The sequence below is a fragment of the Tauraco erythrolophus genome, chromosome Z (assembly GCF_009769465.1).
Source record: "Tauraco erythrolophus isolate bTauEry1 chromosome Z, bTauEry1.pri, whole genome shotgun sequence".
Classification (NCBI taxonomy): domain Eukaryota; kingdom Metazoa; phylum Chordata; class Aves; order Musophagiformes; family Musophagidae; genus Tauraco; species Tauraco erythrolophus.
Window position 1 is genome coordinate 55,259,510 of NC_141496.1, and position 19,230 is coordinate 55,278,739.

Consider the following 19,230-nt stretch of genomic DNA (forward strand, 5'->3'; position numbering starts at 1 on the left):
AATGAACCTTTTAACATGTGTTTATTTTGAGTTTTTACATGAAATTATTTTTCTTTTCAGGCTCAAATTAATGATTAAAGGAAACCATCATCCAGATGGTGCGATACTGATATTATAAGTATATATTTGTGTGAAAAATAAAGCTATAGACAAATTTATTTGTTAAATGAATTGTTGGAATAGCAACTCTACTTTTTTGGGTCACATGAAGATCATATAAAGATTTGAATTTCTCTCATTCGACTAAATCGAAAATAATTAAATATATAATGATCAAAGAATGGATTTGTTTTTAATTTTAAGTAAATAATGAATCTTACTAAATCATGTATAAATTGAGAAATATTTTCCAATTCAAATTCTATCTCAAAAGTTTTTCAAGATTAGAAACTTCTGTCCTAGACTTTCAGGGGCTCTTCCGTTGTAAACTTTTTTGCTATGGATTTGAAATTTCATGAGTGTTCTCTGTTGCAGGGAGACATGTAAATAAACATAAATGAAAATTAAGCAGTCATCTCAGAACTCGGCTAGAAAGAACAAGTTAGTCTTTCCATGAGGCATACAAACAATACCAGAAATAGTCAATTAGATATTTGTGTAGCGATTTCCTCACAATGAAGCTCTTATTCTGAGCTTGATTTCAGATTTGTAGTAGGAATTGCAGTTTTTCTACTGTTGAATACTTCTAAAGTAGTCTTGCTGAATAAAATTCTATGTTACTATATCTGTGGTCCAAATGAATTTGTAACATTCAAATGACTATTGGACATGGAATATGACTGTTCTCTGTCTGAAATAAGGGCTGTTTAGTAGGTGAATTATTCCGTAGAAACTAAGTGTAATATTAGAGGAAGTGTCTTGGAAATCTGTAGCAGAGGCACTAGAAACTTTCTCAGCACTCTTCTAGATGGTGTGACGAGAAGCTTTGCACCTAGATTAATGTCACTGCCAAAAACCATGAGACATTGGGAGTAGAAGTATGTGAACAAAGAACCCTGAGGACTGAGGAAAAACTGAAGATGTATGAAAATGGTAGCAACCTGGGTGAATTTTTAAATGCTTTGTGCTTAAACCAAAGCTGTTTACTGTCTTTTGTTTTGTTTCATGGAATCTTTTCTTTCCTAGATGCTGTGCTGCTGTATGCTTTTTCTAAAATTACATAAAAATGTTAGTATACTGATACTAGCAGTAATATAGGATCTTATAATTAAACTCTGAAAGGTAACATGTATGATAGCTAAGGGAGCAGTTATGGTTGCATTTTTCATTTGACTTTGTCACTTCTGGACAGTGGAATGTTTTATTTAGGAGCTTTAATGTTCTCTTAATAGGTTTACTTAAGAGTAAATCTGGAACACACAAAAGGAATGAAGTAGCTAGTAAGTTTTTATTTTAAAGGTGACTTGCACTTACAAATGTGAACATTGTTATGACATACATTTTGGAATATATAAACTTGGATGTGATTACAGCGGTGCTGCTGCTGCAGGCTCAGCCACTTGAGAGATGTATGAGTGAAGAGGGTGCTTAAATGAGTTAGTCTTTTACTGTGCATTATATAGGGTCCTAGAAAGTCCGTATTGCTGCAGAGTAGGGTTCTTGTTATGTGACATGTAGTCTTTGGTAGTGTTAGTTGGGACAATTTCCACCGAGGTTTAGAGAGATGTGTAGAGATGTATCTCTGTAATCTAAGGATGTCTAAAATATTTTCTAGGTGTCACTTCTTCCTGTGTGCCAATCTCTTTATTAAAGTTTGAATTTTAGCAATCTGCCACTTTCTGGCAATAATACCACTTTGACCCTAAAGCAAACTTTGAATGGGATGTTCTCACGTGAATGTGGCTGTGCAAGAAATTAGAAATATTTGTGTGATAATAAAACTCAAATGGTCCTTTAAAATTGCCAGCCCAACTGGGGCTTTGAGACTTTTTTTACCAGTAGATGTGAAGGAAATCTTGTTTGAGTGGGTGTGTATGATCTTTAGTGGTGCAACCTAGAGAACTGGTAGTTGTTTCCAGGGCACTTGAAAAAGGAGAACTTCAATATGAATATGATTAGAAGATTTGATCAAATGTGTGCAGGTGAATTACAGCATTTAATGGAGCAGAGAACTCAGCAAACCCTCTGGATCTGGGAGTGACTACTGTAGTTCCAGAGTTAGCCGTTTAGCCACATCAGTGTGTTGGGGAATCCAAGCTACTAAGTTTTGCCTTTGACTTCTTAGATCAAATGTGGTAAAGCCATTACTGGCAGAAATAGTTAATTCTCTGTGGACCCAACAAATGCAATTGCTGTCACGGGCTTCTTTACTGCAAATTGAGATTTTATTTCAGGATGGTATTACTATAGTCTTGTGGCTAAACTTATATTTCTCTGGTTAATTTGACTGTATGTTCTGTATTTAAGTCATATGTTGACATGGACCAGTTGCCTGGCTTTCTTTTGCTATTGGTTTTAATTTGTTTCTCAAACTGAACCTGAGATTCCTTTTACTCTTCTCCAAGTGTCAGATGTATGACTACTGTTGGTCAAGCTAAACATGTATCTAGCTATTGTCTTCTCTCTTCTTGCCTTTCTCCACCACTCTTCTTGCTTTTCGTGCACTCTTTACAGTGCTCGCGAATGTCTATTAAATTCCATCAAATAAATAAAACTTCTATTAGCTGGTGTTAGTTTTGCATCTCAGTTCTCACTGCTTCCTTACAGGTCTTCCAGTCTTGTTTCTCCTTTTACTCTCAACCTATTTGGATTGTAGATCCAATTTCTATTTAAGATCAAATTACTTTTCTTGCTATGTAATATCATTTTGATATTTTTTCATAACTTCCTTTGCCTTCTCTTCATACTTCAATAGAGATAGTCATTTCACTCCTATGACATTGCGTTGTTAATTTGGCTTTGCTGGTGTGTTTGCCATTATACTGATATTTAATTATACGTGTGTTTGAGCAAGAATGGTTATTTAAATCCTAACAATATTCCTTGGTGTCTGGCTGAAGCTTATGGGTCAAGTATGCTCATTTATGTAGGCAAAGATGAAAAATGAAAACTAAACAGAAAATCAAACTGTGAACTGAGGATGAGGATGGCATGTTTTTCAGGTGGACTGCGTATGAGGAGAATATAGCCCACATGCTAACTAGCACATAGCAAGAAAAGGATTATGCAAATAATATAGAATGCTTACACTGTATGTGTTATTTTTTCAGATGATACACACTTTTGAATGGTGTCTGACTTCTGGGTCCTACAAATTGAGTCTTTGAAAAAAATCTGCTGGATCTTTCTTAACAGTCTAGGAAGACTAATGCAGTTCCCATAATGTGTAATTTACTTGCATACTGTATTGGAAGTTTTTACACACTCAAGTAATGGCAAATACTACATATATATATTATATATGTATTATATAATCTCTTTGCCTTTTTGTGCTTTTCCCTTAGAATGTGAGGATTATGGTGAAGAAAAGATACTGCCATCAACAGTATAACTGTCATAGGTAAGTGCAGTGTAAATAAACAAAACCTTGAATGCCTTTTGTATTTTGAAGGTAAATACTTCATAAAATGTTGTACAAGAACTTCAATATGAAGAAAGTCTAAGTGCTGTCGTTGTTTCTTATAATTAGCTGCAGATTATTTTATTAGAAATTGTCGTAAGAGAACACTTATGTCCTGGCTTAACAGAATCATAGAATGATGAAGGTTGGAAAGGACCTCTAAGATCATAAAGTCCAACCATCAACCCAATACCACCACGCCTACTAAACTATGTCCTGAAGTGCTACATCTACGCTTGTGTGCTTCCTTTTGACATGTAATGTGTGAAAAATGTGTGGGGCTTCCGAGGTTTGTTTATCAGGAATCTGATAAAAGATACTACGTTTGGTTTATATAAAAAAAGCATACCTTTAATGTAAATGGAATATCTGTTGGTTCAACAGCAGAAAAGGGAAGGGCGTTAAGTTACCATGTAATAGATTTGTCCGTATATTAGATGGATTTTGGAAACTGAAATTTATGTCGTTAATAATGTATTTGGCTTCATGCATTGTTGCCTTTAATCGCAGTAAAATACTCAATAAGCATTACTTAAATATTATGAAAAAATATTTTCCTTTTTAGGAAGGAATTCAGTAATCACTGTATTTGCTATTTGCTCTGAAATATTTTATTGGGTTTTACTATTTTTTTTCTGCTTTGTGGTTTGCTCTCAAAATGCTAGTACCATTTACAAAACTAATCTGCTTGATAAATACTGAAGCTTGTACTCAGGCTTGTCTTTATCCCTTGAATCCATTGTATCTTGTTTTTTCTATTCCTGCATTCTGAGTTTTCAAAATGACATCTCGCAAACAGCTTGTGGTGGGTCTGTGTGCGGACACAAAAGTTTCGGAAGCAGAGGTTTCTTAAATTAAAAAGTATGTTGCAGGCTGTTTTTCCTGGAAGAACTTGCTGCTTTAAAAAAGCAGTTATTTACCTGTAATGTTTAGAATTTCACAAATTTGAAAGACATGAGTGTTGCTTTTGTAAATGCACTAGGTGTCTGTGCTCAGGCGCTGACAGGGAGGCTGCAGAGGCCTTAGCGAGGAGAGGCTGGGCACACTGCAGGGCACAGCTGAGCCCAGCAGTGAAGGTGGTGGCCCCTCCAGGAAAATGCATTCAAGAAAGGATAAAAAAAGCTGTGCAGCAGCTGCGAGAGAGCAGTGAGAAAATGTGAGAGAAACAGCCCTGCAGACACTGAGGTTGGTGAAGAAGGGGGAGAGGAGGTGCTCCAGGTGCCAGAGCAGAAATTCCCTGACTGCCCATGGATTAGACCATGGTGAGGCAGGTTGTCCCGCTGCTGCATGTAGAGAACCACATTGCAGCCCATGGAGGAGCATGTGTCACAGCAGGTGGATATATCTTGAAGGAAGCACCCCTTCTATAAAGACAGGCTGAGAGAGTTGGAGCTGTTCAGCCTGGAGAAGAGAAGGCTCCAGGGAGATCTTATAGCAGCCTTCCAGTACCCAAAGGGGACCTACAAGAAAGCTGGAGAGGGACTTTTTACGAGATTGTGTAGTGATAGGACAAGGGGCAATGGACTTAAACTGAAAGAGGATGGATTTCAATTAGATCTAAGGAAGAAATTTTTTACATTGAGGGTGGTGAAACACTGGATCAGGTTGCCCAGAGGACTTGTGGCTGCCCTATAGAATCACAGAATCATAGAATGGCATAGGCTGGAAGGGACCTCAGATCATCTAATCCAACCTCCCTGTCATGGGCAGGGATGCCTCTCAACTAGACCAGGCTACTCAAGGCTCCGTCCAACCTGGCCTTGAACACCTCCAGGGAGGGGACATCCACCACTTCTCTGGGCAACTTATTCCAAAGTCTTACCACCCTCGTACTGAAGAATTTCTTCCTAAGATCTAATCTAAATCTGTTCTCCTTCAACTTAAACCCTTGTCCTATCAGTGGACACTCTTGTAAAAAGTCCCTCCCCAGCCTTCCTGTAAGTTCCCTTCAGGTATTGGAAGGCAGCTATTAGGTCCCCCCGAAGTCTTCTCTTTTCAGGGCTGAACAATCCCAGCTCCCGCAACCTGTCCTCGTAGCAGAGGTGCTCCAGCCCCTGGCTCATCTTTGTGGCCCTCCTCTGAACACGCTCCAACAAATCTATGTCTCTTATGGTGTGGACACCAGAACTGGACGCAGTATTCGAGGAGGGGTCTCAGAAGAGACCCCAGGGATAGGGTCTCCCATCCCTGGAGATGTTCAAGGCCAGGTTGGATGAGGCTTTGAGCAAACTGTGTAGTGGAAGGTGTCCCTGCCTGTGGCATGGGTGATCTTTAAGGTCCCTTCCAGTTTAAACCATTCTGTGATTTTATGAAGCTGCAGCCCATGGAGAGCCTATGCCAGTACAGGCTCCTGGCAGAAGCTGTGGGCTGTGGAGAGGAGCCCATGCAGGAGCAGGCTTTCTGGCAGGACCTGTGACCCACAGGGAACCCAGGCTGAAGGAGTGTGTATGAAGGACTGCATCCCATGTTGTGAGGACCCATGCTGGAGCAGTCCTTGAAGGACTATCTCCTGTGGGAAAGGACCACACACTGGAGCAGGAGAACCAGGACGAGGAGGAAGGAGCAGCAGAGATGAGCGGTAATGGACTGAGCACAACCCCCATTCCCCATCCTCCTGCGCTACTTGGGGCGGTGGAAAAGGTATAGTGTGGTTTAGGTTTTATAGTAGGCTGGCAGGTAAGCCACCACGTAGCTGCTCACTCACACAGCCTCTAAGCTCATGAGCTGAAACAGTGTGAGACTGGAAACTTTTCTGGTGATGATGGACTTTGTCTGGCTCACAACTGCTTTCTTAGAGGTGACCACTGCCTTAGTGCTGCTACTGAACTTCTGGTGCCCTCTGACCTCCTGTTGCCTGCTTGCTCTTCCATGTTCCTGATGCATCACGACTTACTTCTCAGCACCCTCAGAACCCAGCCTTTTACAGCTAAGTTTTCTGCACAGTTAGCAAGGCTACATGCTGTGCTGAGATGATAGCTAAATGCAAAGACAAGATGGGGAAATCAGAAATAAAAGACAAAACTAAAACTGTTTTGTCCTTCTAAGATGAAGTTGTGATGCATTAGAAGAGTACAATTTCAAATTAATTGTGTGTGAAGAAACATTGCATATGTGTCAACAGGTGGGCTATAGAAAACTTGTAAACTAAGCATCCTGTTTACTCTGAAATCGGATTTTCAGGTTTGCCTGCATACCCAGTCCCTTCTGTAGTCCTAGTGCTCTGTTGTGGAGCCCATTGGTATCATTGGTATGAACTGTTAGTGCCTTTCTAGCCTTTCACTGTTCCAAGACAAATTTTTCGGCAGTTGGTCGTAGGAAGAATTTGGTATGTGGAAAATAGTGCCAGGAAGTTTGGCCTTCCACTACTGTTGAGATTACCAAAGCATTGCATTAGTAACTGTCTAGGCTTTTTTAGTCTGTGGTGATGACAGTGGTACGCTGTGCTTAGGTGCATTGCTTCTGTTTGCATGAAACCTGTGTATTAGCACAAAAATTTCTAGTGTAGTTCACCTTGTTATTTTTCACTGGAGAACCGGTAAGATATGGAACATAAGTCTTTTTTCTTTGGTACTTAAAATATTTATGCATTCTGCTGCATGAAATCTGCTGACCTTCTTTCTAAGTACCAAATGGTGCCCCTGAAGTCCTATCTTAACCCACTCCATTTCTAGTTTTCTTATTTCCTCCCTAGCTTTTGTAGCACAGTGGGTGAGGAAAAATTACTTGTTGCTTCCCATTAAGTCTATTCCTCTGAGATCTGTGGTTTGGAAAGTGACTTTAGGGTATCTAGTGATGGTGCTCACCATGTAAGATTATGTTGTAGCAAAATGTACTTGCATTTTTCTCTTAGATTCCTCTGTCTATACCATACCACACTGCTGCATTCATTACTCACTGCCAAAGTCCTTTTCCCTTGCATTAAGCAAGTCTACTTGTTCTGGAACTTGCATTTGTGGTTTTTTTTCAGTTGTTCTCAGAACAAGTCTTTCATTTCCCCTTTCATAGTAAGGTGATCATGTTTCTTTGCCCAACACATTTCCACGTGCTTCGTTGTTCAGGTGATAGGTTAATCAGCTGTTGGTTAGTGATTTTTAAATATCATCTAGTTATGACCATGGTATGAATATCTATGATTCAGCAGATGCAGTTATTGGGCAGTTGTTCATATTCTTTGATGTCTTTTCTCTACTGGCTCTTTGATTTTTTTCAAATGTTGTAATAAGCAATGATTTGAGTAATAATTTTTCTTTGTGAGAAACGGGCTTAAGAAATGTGTCTTCAGTTCAAAGTGTTTAAAATAAGCTTCTGATGACTGTCTTTAGAATAGACTGTAGCACACAAAATACGTTATTTTTTCAGAGGATGTTTTCTTTTACTGCAGAGTGTTCCCAACTTTGAAGCAAATCAAGCAAAAATATTTTGAACAGATACTTAACTCACCCTGAAATTTTGGCTATGTAGTAGCCAACTATCTTCTGAATTTGGGTTTTTAAACTGCTGCTGTCGAATAGAAAACAATATCCACTATTTTTACGGGCAAGATAAAAATGAAAGCCTTTTTGGGATTTTTCTATTGTAGGTAGTAAGCTAACCTGAATGCTGGAATTAGTGTGTGTGCAATGATGCTAAATGGTGGACAAGGGGAGTGGGGAAGAAAGTTTATGACATAATTAAATGAGGCAGCAGAGAGTAAGTAAATGTGCTGGTTTTGATTGGGACAGAGTTAGTTTTTCTTCTTAGCAGCTAGAAGAGCTCTGTGTTTTGGTTTTAGTCTGGGATTTATTAGAAGAAGAATGTTGACAGCGCACTGATGTTTGTAACTGGCAGTGAGGCCTCCAAGACTTTTCAGTGTTTTGCCAGTGTGCAGGAGCACAGCGGGCTGGAGGGGAGCATGGCTGGGACAAAGGGTCCACAGCTTCCCTTATGATTTGAACATAAATTTAGGATTGAGAGCTAAATTGGCCAATGAAGTATTCTATATTGTGCAGCATCATGCCCAGTGTATAGATGAGGGTTGACTGAAAAGTTACTCTCTTTTTGGGAATTCTCTTCTGTCGTGGTTTTAGGCCGATCCGGCAGCTAAACTCCACGCAGCTGGTCTCTCCCTCCAGTAAAGTGGAGAGGAGAGAAATATAATAAAAGGACTGAGAGTCGAGACAAGAACAGAGGGAGCACCCACCAACCATGGTCCCGGGCAAAACAGACTCAGCTCTCTTAAAGCAAAACTATTTATTAACAGCTACTTAAAAGAATAAAGACAAGCAAAACCAGTTACTTAAAAGGATAAAAAGAAAGCAAGGCTGGGTCCTAAAAACAACACCTCTCCACCCCGCTTTCTCTTCTCTTCCCGTCTCTACCTCCTCCCCCCAGCGGCACAGGGGGGCAGGGAATGGGGGAGTGCAGGTCAGTTCATTCCATGTTGTTACTGCCGCTTCTCTTAAAGGAGGAGTCCTTACACCATTGTCCCTTGCTCCAGTGGATCCCCTACTCACAAGGAAAAAGCCACAAACTCCTCCAGCGTGAGTCCTACCTGCAGGATGAAATCCTTACCCCATCAGATTGCTCCAGTGCGGGCTTTACCACAGTATTGGATTCTTAGGGAGTTGTTGCCACTCGCTCTGGCGTGGGTCGTCCTATAGACTTTAAATGCGTCTCCATACAGACTTTAAATGCGTAAGTGCGTCTTGACCTGTGCCCATAATTCACAATAGTCGCAGGCTCAGGCATCTCCTTTAACAAAACACCTCCCCACCGACAGGGGTCATCCCACAGACTCCAGATGCGTACCATCCTCAGGCTCTGGCATCTTTTCTCGACGTGATTTTTCCACGGGCTGTGAGTGGGTCTCTGCTCCCCGGGGACCGCCTGGCTGCAAGGGGGCCGCTTGCTGTCTCGCCACTGCTTGCAAGGGAAACTCAGCTCAGGCACACCTCGTCCCGGTCCATCTTCACTGACCTGGTGTCGGTGTGACCGTTTCTCTCAGATCTCAGTCCTCTCTGGGTGAACTTGGCCCGGTGGGCACTCCGGGAGCAGGGCTCTCCCTGAGTTCCCCAAGCAGCTCCGCTGCCACCATCCGGCCAGGCACCAGGGAACGGGGGCAGCACCCCCTCCCTTCTCCTGGCTCCTGGACAAAGGAACACCTTTCCTGTTCCTTTGTCCCGATGTAAGTAGGGCAATTCGCAGAGGACAATGATTGGCTCAAGCCCTGAGGGGGATGGTAGTCTGATCTGATGGGCAGCTTCTGCCACCAGAACCTCCCCCCCACATCAAACCATGACATCTTGCAAGGGATCTCTCGGACTCTCAGTCTCTCAGAGTTCTCTCTCTCTCTCTCTCTTTTGCCTTTATGGGCCTGTCATTTGTCCAGAATTGTGCTGTTAGGACTTACCTGTTTTGGGATTGCTCGCCAGGATGGGACAGGTGTTGGTCACAGAGTGGTGAGCAATCATACTGTGCATCACTGGCTTGTATATATTATTACCATATTTTATGCATAATAATATATTTTTATTTTCTCATTATTACTTTTAATTTTGTATTATTATTAAATTGTTCTTATCTCAACCTATGAGTCTCTTTCCCCTTCTTTTTGCCTTTAATTCTTTTCCCCATTCACCAGGGCTGGGAGAGGGTGAGTGAGCGGCTGTATGGCATTTAGTTGCTGACTGGGTTAAACCATGACAGGAAATTTATTTTCAAACTCAAGGAGTTACTGAAACAACTGACATGTCCTTGCCGTGAGTTGATAAATTGAGCATCTCAGAAATTGTAATTCGGAAAAGATAAGGGAATAATTTAAAGTTTGAATATCTTTCTTTAACTTCAATAACTGCAGCTTGACCGTTTCCTTAAATCAACAGATACTACTGGGGAAAAAAACGCAGAAATAAAATGGTTTGTTTTGCATAGCTGGCATAAGACGCTTCAGGTGTCTAAATGTCGATTTTAAGTGTGATCTGCCTAGGCAGAAAGCAGTTTTATAGGGAGGTTTTTGGTTTTCCATGGAAAATTATCTGTTGCATTAAGCTTTGAGGTTTTTTAGCTCACTTCAGTCACGCCAGTATCTCTTACCATTATGTTCTGGAATCAGAGGCTTTAACCTTACAGTAGTGCTTTTCATAGAGGATCTGTAAAGCAAATATAATTAGTTATAGCTTGATTGCATGACTAGTTAAAGGGAGAGGTCATTTTGTACAAGAACCTTATTGTATTGAATAACTTTTTTTTTCTTTAACAGAGTTCCTGTAAATACTAGTAAACATTGCTGGTGATGTGCATTCTGTAGATACATTTTTACTACAGATACTACCAAGGTTTTACGAATGGGATGAACACACTGTTGTTGACTGCTTACTGACAGTAACCAACTGGGCACCTCACTGATGATGTTTTCATTCTCACATTGTCTAACTGGAGTTTGCTTATACTGATTTTTAAAAAGAGGAAGAAATCAAAGTGGAGTACCGTAAACTTGATATGGATAATAAAAAGAAAGACAAGGACAAGCCAGATGAAAGAATGACACGGCCTAGTGGGAGGTCAGGCCATAATCCACGTGGAGCTGGTTCTGCAAATTCTGGAGTTTTAATGGTTGGACCTAACTTCAGAGTTGGCAAAAAAATTGGATGCGGTAATTTTGGAGAACTACGATTAGGTAAGATCCGTGTTTCTTTATTTCAGTTTACCATATTCAAGGCTGTTGTGTGCAGTCGAGGCATGAAAACGTCTACATGAACACACCATCCAGATCTTCAAACTACTTTCAAGCTTCAGATAGGTTTAATTTGCCTTTTGTGGCTTGACCCTGACCAGTGCAAGCTCTGTCCCATATTAAGAATCTCTGTAGCAGGAAACTTTCTGGGACTAAAAATGTTTTGTAACTGTGCTATCCTAAATTCAGTCTCTTACAAGATGCTGGAAATTACTTCATGGTTATTGTATTTTGCTACCTTTCCTGGCTCGCTGAAGCAGTATACATCAGATGTATTTGGGACCAAGTGTATGTGAAACACATCCTCCTCCTGTCGGTCCAGTTTACAGTACTGTGGTGTTGAAGATCTCTTGGAGACATTGTAGCAAGCACTACATTTTTGTTAATAGTAGCAAGCTCTTGGATTCCTTGGTTTCCTTTCCACCATCGTTAGCATAACCAGGCTAACAGTGAGCTGCTGTTAGACAAAGGCAGTGAAAATCCATCCGTAGAGGCTATCTGAGAGATGGTAGTTCAGTCAGTTCCCTACTGAACAGATGGATGAACATCAAAGGGTGAAGAAGAGGCAAACTGAGAAGGACCTCTGGAATTCTGAAGAATTTGGGCCACAAAGCTGGAAATCTTACCATTTACTAAAATAGACACTAAATCATGGGTGTGTGCTTTTGGAAGAGTATTTATTTAGTTTTGAGGACTTAAATTTCCACAATGACAGCATGATTAGCCAGGGTTTTCAAGGTCTCGAAATTCTGTATGTGTTAACAAATAGAACTTAATGCTTAATGCAAGAATTTATTCCGGTATTCCTGGAAGGCTTGAGCTAATGCAGTTCTTCAAGGTTTAGAGAGAGGTGAGTTCAAAAGTAGGGTATTCGAGAGCAGGGTAGGCCATGCCGCTGTTGTGTTTCTGTTGATCATCTGCCTCTGGCAGAACAACTACTCGTCCTTCAAACAATGTTTTTAATGTAGTGCTTACATAAAGTAAAACATGTTTATATCTGCATGTTTATAACATGCATATAGTATAACATGGTTTTGATATAGTGCTTTCTGGGGACCTTATATCTATTCTGAGTCAGAATGTAAACAAGTTTAGCATGTTAATCCTGTAGAGGCATGAAAGATAACATTGCTGCAGCTCTGACTGAGGATGCTGAATTTAAGAGTCTCAATAAGAGATACTCTTGTTATTCCTATTAATAGTTAAACAAGATTGATATATTTTGACCTTTACAGTGTTACACATGTGCCTCTGCAGTTCACAAGTCAAGCTGAAGCTCTATCTTCGACTTGTCCTAAACTTTTCTAAACTGGATTTGAATGATAGTTTTTCTTTTAAAACTCTCCATGAACTAAATCAAACCCGTATAATTAATGTCACTTTACTACTAAGACAACTATAAACTAATAAAGTTAAATTTTTTCCTGCCTGTTAACTTGGAGTGATCACACCATACGGAGTTGGTTAACTTTCAGATCAATATCAGATTAACTCATTTGCTTGCAGCAGATACAGAGTGAAATGATCTATTTCATTTTAAATACATTATTAAAGTAGTTAAGACTTAGTCTGATAGTACTGAAATAAAATGGGACAAACAAGTAAAAGAAATAAGAGGAAGACAATATTGACAATAGTGTAATGTCCTGACCTGCAACAGCGACCAGGACAAGTGCAGGCTTTCTCGTTTTAATGTCGTCTTTTTTTTTTTTCACATACAGTAGATATTTCAAATCCTTATTTATTGCTATTTGTGGGGTAAGATGTTATAAATGTGTAAGTTACTGAAAGCAGGAGTTAAGATTGGTATTACAGATTCTAAATGTAGTATTTTTACATTTACATTACTATTGTAGCAAGTAACTTCAGGTTAGCATCCCTCCTGCAAAGGTATACGCAAGCAGTTAATTTGTTTTATGTACTTCCTCAAACTGGAATATATTTTGAGCATGTGTCTTAGGGCTGAATCTTAAAGACTTGGAGAAGGACTAAAGTTGCTAAAGAACAGTGAAGTTGCACTACAGGAGATAAAAATTCAGTTACAAATCAGTAGCCATCGTAGTTCTTCCATTTGAGAAGAAATAAATTTCCAGACTTATGTAGTGGCTTGTGGATGAAATGGTAAATTTGCTGTAGGTAGCAAATGAGCGTCTGTGATGCGCAACCATTAACTTGCAAAGGGCAAAATTGTTTTAAATATTGAGCTGTTAATCTTAAGTGTCTTCTGAGTTACAGTTAAGATAAACTGATGGGATAGTAAAAGAAAGCTTGCTGCTGCATGTGAAGTGTTACACAATACCTGTTCTGTGCTTCGAGATAGATCAACAGTAGTGTCAAATGTGCCATCTTCCATATTTTAGAGACAATTGTCTTGAGTCACCACATGGAAAGTTGCAACGTGCCTTCTGATGTTTCTTCAGAGTAAGCCTGTCACTACTACATTTGGCTACAGGAACCCAATATCCAGTCACTTAACTGTAACTGGATTTGTTAGCTGCTCCGGTAGCTTATTTGTATCTCTAATAGGCTGAACGAGCAGGGCCCCTGCAGGAGTTCTTTTAGGGTCTTTTAGGTTGTGACAGCATGCAAAGACACGAGCAATTTTAAACAAAGTACACTTTTTGTCAAAAATGTAACTCGAATTATCATAAGATAAATAACTGTTTAAAATGCCTGGATTTCCACTCTAGTTCCTGGATAGGTCTTGTAATTATCCATTCTTTTGGTGATTGGATCAGGGCATGCTGCCAATATTGATTCTGTGTTTATTATTGTAAAGTTGATCACTTAACAGACACGTGGTTTTAGTACGTCTTTTTTCAGCTTTGCAAGAGTACTCTGTTTTTAAAGATAAGAATTGAACTCCAATCGTAGTCTTTGACTATAAACGTAACTGTCTTTTCAGGGAACCTTTTTGTCTTGATCCAGGTCTTTTCGCTGTTTAGTTTCTTCAATAAAACCGAGCTAAGCATGGGAAATTCAGACCTGAGTAATACTACAGAGAAAAACGTGGTGTTGTCATTAAAAATACACTCTAAACTCATTTGAAGACTGTAGAGAAACAAAGTGTCGGAAATGACAACTTAGTTTTTCCTTTATCTGTTCTTTTTTTTTAATTTTACACCTATAAAGCTTGTTTAATATTTTAGATGAAATATGCTTATGCTGTTACAGAATCACTTTTAAAGCTGCAGATCCATTTGCCAAATTGTGTAAGCATTTAAGTCAGTAATAGTCTTGCCCTGTTGGTACTAACTTTAAGCTTAATAAATTACAGAACTGAGGAAAAAAGTAGTCCTAGTTAATTTGAACTTGAATTAGTGTCTGGATTTCCAAAACCACATGATAATTTTAAAATAAATTTTAAATAATTTTCAGCAATACATATGAAAATTTAGAATATCACGTTCCACTTAGAGTATGTTAACAATTTTCAAGCTTTTCTAGTGTATAAAAATTTTACAACCTTGTGGAAACAGCTGACATTCTCTCTCAGTGAAACTGCCTCTTCTGACACTATCCAAGAGCAAAGTTCTCTTTAAAGTACAGTATCAGACTAATAAAGCCATGTTTTTTTAAGTCACCACCAGAACACCTAGAACCTTAGATCAAAAATGTTTCAAAGACTTCCTTGAGGTTTACATGGCATTTTAGTTGAACAGGAAAACCAATGTTTCACATTCTTGTTTTTGTTCTTTTTTTCAAGGAAAAAATCTATACACAAATGAATATGTGGCAATTAAGCTGGTAAGTTAAATTTATTTATTTTTTTTAAAAGGATTTGGGACGAGAAACCAATCAGAATTTTCCTTTCATATATAATAGTTTGATTTCCATAATTGAAATCCTTAATAGTTTTGTATGTTTTCAGCTAACTAGATGAAACCAGTTAGTGATAGATGTAATTATATGCTTTGGCCATATTGAGTAAAACCCGTGTTAACTGTCGTCACTGTTCTAAGAGCTAAATCTGTGTTTGTAAAGTCAATGATGATTGACTGCTACTTCAAGGATACGTGCAGCAGTCTTCCTAGTAGATTCTCTTTTTGTGCAACAATTAGAGGAACATCAAATTTAATGTGAATCTGACATCAGGTGACTACAGAGAAGCTCCAGAAACTCTGCAGGTCGCTTGTACTTCAACATCCTTGTTCCCTCCCCAAGCTGTTTTTCATCTATAGTTGTTGGTATTTGCACATCTGTTCTGGTAGACATGTATTATTTGCAGTGATGTGTAAAATGTTTTCTTCACTTACGAACATGGTAAATGTGGATTTTTTTTGTTAGCATGTAATTTTTCTGCTTCTTCTGAGTCTTCCGTTAGAACTACTTGGTTTACTTCATGCTTCTGGATACTTTTAACTTCTTGGTAAATGACTGTTTTTGTAATGGAAGTGTTTCAAGATGAAATTCAGTTGTTTGCTCTTTGTCATTGGCGGAATTTTAGGACTCCCATTAATTTATTGCTGCTGCAGCAGACAGAACATTTGTCATAGCATAGTATGGTGAATTTCTGGTTCTATAAAGTGAAAGGTGAAGTATGGAAACAGAAATTCATCACTTCAAAGGGGAAATCTAAAAAGCATTACAAATGTATATTATAAACTCCTAAAAAATGCTTGTATTGCTGTCTTTGCTTAGAAAAATATTTACTTCAGCACTATTTGCGGATGTGAAAACATTCATGTTATGGTTTGAAAGAGCAACATTAGGTGCAGTTTTGAAGGTTATTGTGCATGTGTTATACTAAATTTAAATTTATTTTGTCTTAAAATATCTTGAAAGTTATTTTGTGTGTCTGGTAAAACTTGAAAATTGTCTGACAATCCCTCTAATTAAAGGCTGTTTGCTATAAAGCACATTCAGAAAGAGTTTGCAAGCTAGTGGTTTTTCTTTTTTTTTTGAGCACTAGTTAGTTGATGATGTAGAGCAAGAGAACTTTATAATCTGATCAGTGGATTTTGGTAAACCACTTCTATGTATGTAACTATTAATAAACTCAGCTACTCTTTCAGCCCATGTCAATGTCCAAAGATAGTGTTCAGTGTCAGCTTTTACTTTGTTTCCAAATTACTCAATCTTATAGCTGTTCATTTGCAGCTGTGCAAAAAGCTTGAACTATTGAAGTTGCTGAAAAAGACAGAGCAGTAAAGTACGTCTTTAAACATTGCTAGTGCTTAAAGAACTCTGAAAATGTAGTTAACTTTTCAAGTTGTCCTCTTACATTAGTGGTATGAAAAGCTACAGTGTTTTTGCAATAAACAACAGATGGAAGGAATCATAGTGACAAGCAACACTGGAGCTTGCATCATCATTGTAAGCTAAAAATGCATTTATTAGCAGTAGAACTAATGGATTCTTTTAACATGGGTCTCATTTTTCTTATATATCTTTCAGCTCTTTTGATTTTGTTTCCAAATTGAAAGGGATTTGGGTCACAAGGTTCAGTCTGTTAAAAGCAGCTGCATCAAATTGTAGAATTTAGCTGAATTTTGCTTTTTTACAGTTTTTCTTCTCCTGTTGGAGACAGTGCCAGGACTTTATTCTGACAGTTATGTAGGTTGTACTTGCTCATTGTATTCTATCCTTTCCCTTTAAAAATGTAAGCCTAACAGTTTTTTCTAGATGTCTGGCATGCACTTTGTGTTTTGAGAGCAGTCATTAGGCCTATGCTTAGTCTTTGTTTTGTTTTCCTAAATGAGACACTCTTAATTTCCTCTATTTTGCACCTGCTGTAGTTCAGGTTTAGCCCTCCTGAATGGGGTTACTTGAATTACGTATGTATGCTAGTTTGAGCAGTAACCCTTGGCAAGTACCATTGTGGTAACATCCCTCCTGCAGTATCCTAAAACTGTATTTGTATTCCTCAAGGCAGCATTCCATTGTTGGCATACTGTGTTCTTGTGAGCAGCAAGACATCTCCTGTACCAGATGTTTTTTGTATAAATGATGGCCGTATACTCTAGCGCAGGAAGATTGTGGTTTTCTCTCGAGAGCATGAGTTAAAGGCTGCATTTATACAGCAACTTGCAGGAGTGCTTCTGACATTAAAAGTAAACGGAATTTATAACTCCTGCTTTGGCTTAAACTTTTCATTGTGTTGAATTAATATTTCCCTCGTGGACAAAATTATACAAGTACGTTCCTGTTTATGATGCTTATGGCAACTTCAGGACTGACTTGTTTAAGGAAATAGCTTAAATGCGAGGCCTGAGGGTCATACAATGTATGCATTTTAATGTATAAAGTTTATATGTAAATGCTTATTTGTTCTGGTAAAACAGCAACAGTTCCAGGGTCTTACTCTTAATCTGGCTTCTTTCATTATGGACTTTTCTGGTTGGGCAGATACTCAAATTTGAAAGGGTAGAACAGACTTTTTTAAGAACTGAAATGAGACTGTAAGAACTGGGCTTTATCAGCTGTGCACTGTCTAACACTGTTTGTATGTTTCTACTGGTCTATAAGTATACGAATTGGTATCTTGTAATCAGGTAGTTCTTCAACAATAACCATTTAGTCTACATGAACTGTAGCTTTTCTGCTCACTTCTTCATTTATTGTTAGATTTATGGCTTTTATTACATGACCCTCTACTTCACTTAAACCTCCTATTCTGTATTCAGCTCTTCCCTCTCCTTCATTCTTCTTCCCTTTCCCTTTGACATATTTCCCCATTGCTCAAACTTATCTCCTCTGCAGGATGCTTAATGACTAACCAAATACCAACTAAAGAAGTTTCTACTGGAGCTGCTTCTGGAAATAAGTCAGTTTTTCTTTCTGTCTGTGTGTGAAAGATAGCAAGTTATGAGGTAGTCACTGCTGCTTTTAATCTGTAATCTTTCATTCATTGATTCATTAATCATTCAACTGTTAAGATTTTAATCCTTAAAATTTTAAGTGGGTTGTGTGTGGAAAGAAGATTGTGATTGGTTCCAAGACTGGAATGCTTTTTTTTCTCCTTTTTTGTTTTTAAAGAATTATTGCAGCCTAGAATGGTACTATTTCAGAACCTCTCTAGAAAGCTGTAGTAAATCCAAATCAAGTGCAACTCTGTTTAATAGACTGATATTTTCCTGTAACAAGAGTCCTACCTCTTAAAGAGTTTTTTCCTGAAAATAGCTTTTGTTAACTGTTTACATATTTACTGTTGATTAAGTAAATATGAAGCAGAGACGGAAGATATACTGAGTAGTTCTCACTGGATTACTAAAACCAAGAAAAGTAAGTAATAGCTAAATGTTGATATTATGCTTTGGGTTAACATCAGAGTTCTTGAAAGTTTCTAACCTTATGGTTAGAGTAAGTTGTTGTGGTTTAACCCAGCAGGCAACAAAACACCTGTTTACTCAAAGCCCTTTAGAAGGGAAGTGGCATATCTTTAAAATGATATAGTGGTTTGTTTCATTATTTGGCACAAAAATAATTAAAAAAAAACCCTGGACATTATGAGCTTGAAACAGATTTCACATTTGAGGTGTCTTTTATCCTTTGGTTTGAATGTATTAGTGTCCCACAAAAGAAAAAAAAGGAGGGGGAAAAAACTTGGCTCAGAAGAACCTCTCATGAACTAAGGAGCTGTTGTTTCTGCTGCTCAGCTAACTGGTGCTTAGTAAACTGCACATTAATTCTTTGATGGCAGCAAGACCTCGAGTCCCTCATTAAGAGAGAGAAGTGCTCTTGTACAGGGAAAAGAAGCTACCTACAATTTAATATAGAAGCTTTGAATTCATTAGATTTGACTGTAAAAGCAGTGTAGTGAAGGTTTTTTACAGAACATTACAGAACTCCTGGAACAGTTCTTTCAGGATACTTTAGTGAAGATCTGAGCTTTTTAAAATGAACAAAACTAATTTCTTCTGGTAAGAGGAGTAATTGGCTTCAAAGTCCTCTGGGATTAACGTGATGTTTGAACAGTTAACTGTTCCCAAGCTTATTTTTAGATGTTGAAACATACTGA

The 19,230-nt window shown here is 38.5% G+C and overlaps 1 protein-coding gene across 8 annotated transcripts in view; it reads left to right on the forward strand.

The window, feature by feature from the left end:
• Positions 1-11,035: 11,035 nt before the first annotated feature.
• CSNK1G3 (casein kinase 1 gamma 3) overlaps positions 11,036-19,230 on the forward strand; it is a 69,344-nt gene continuing 61,149 nt past the window's right edge. For 6 of the 8 annotated variants that reach the window (XM_086629970.1, XM_086629968.1, XM_086629971.1 and 3 more), the window contains exons 1-2: positions 11,036-11,213; positions 14,977-15,017. In XM_086629970.1, coding sequence (XP_086486096.1) covers positions 11,036-11,213; positions 14,977-15,017 — 219 coding nt within the window. Of the gene's footprint in view, positions 11,214-14,547; positions 14,562-14,924; positions 15,018-19,230 lie in introns of all 8 variants that reach the window. The other 2 variants (XM_086629973.1, XM_086629972.1) reach the window with 1 other exon arrangement.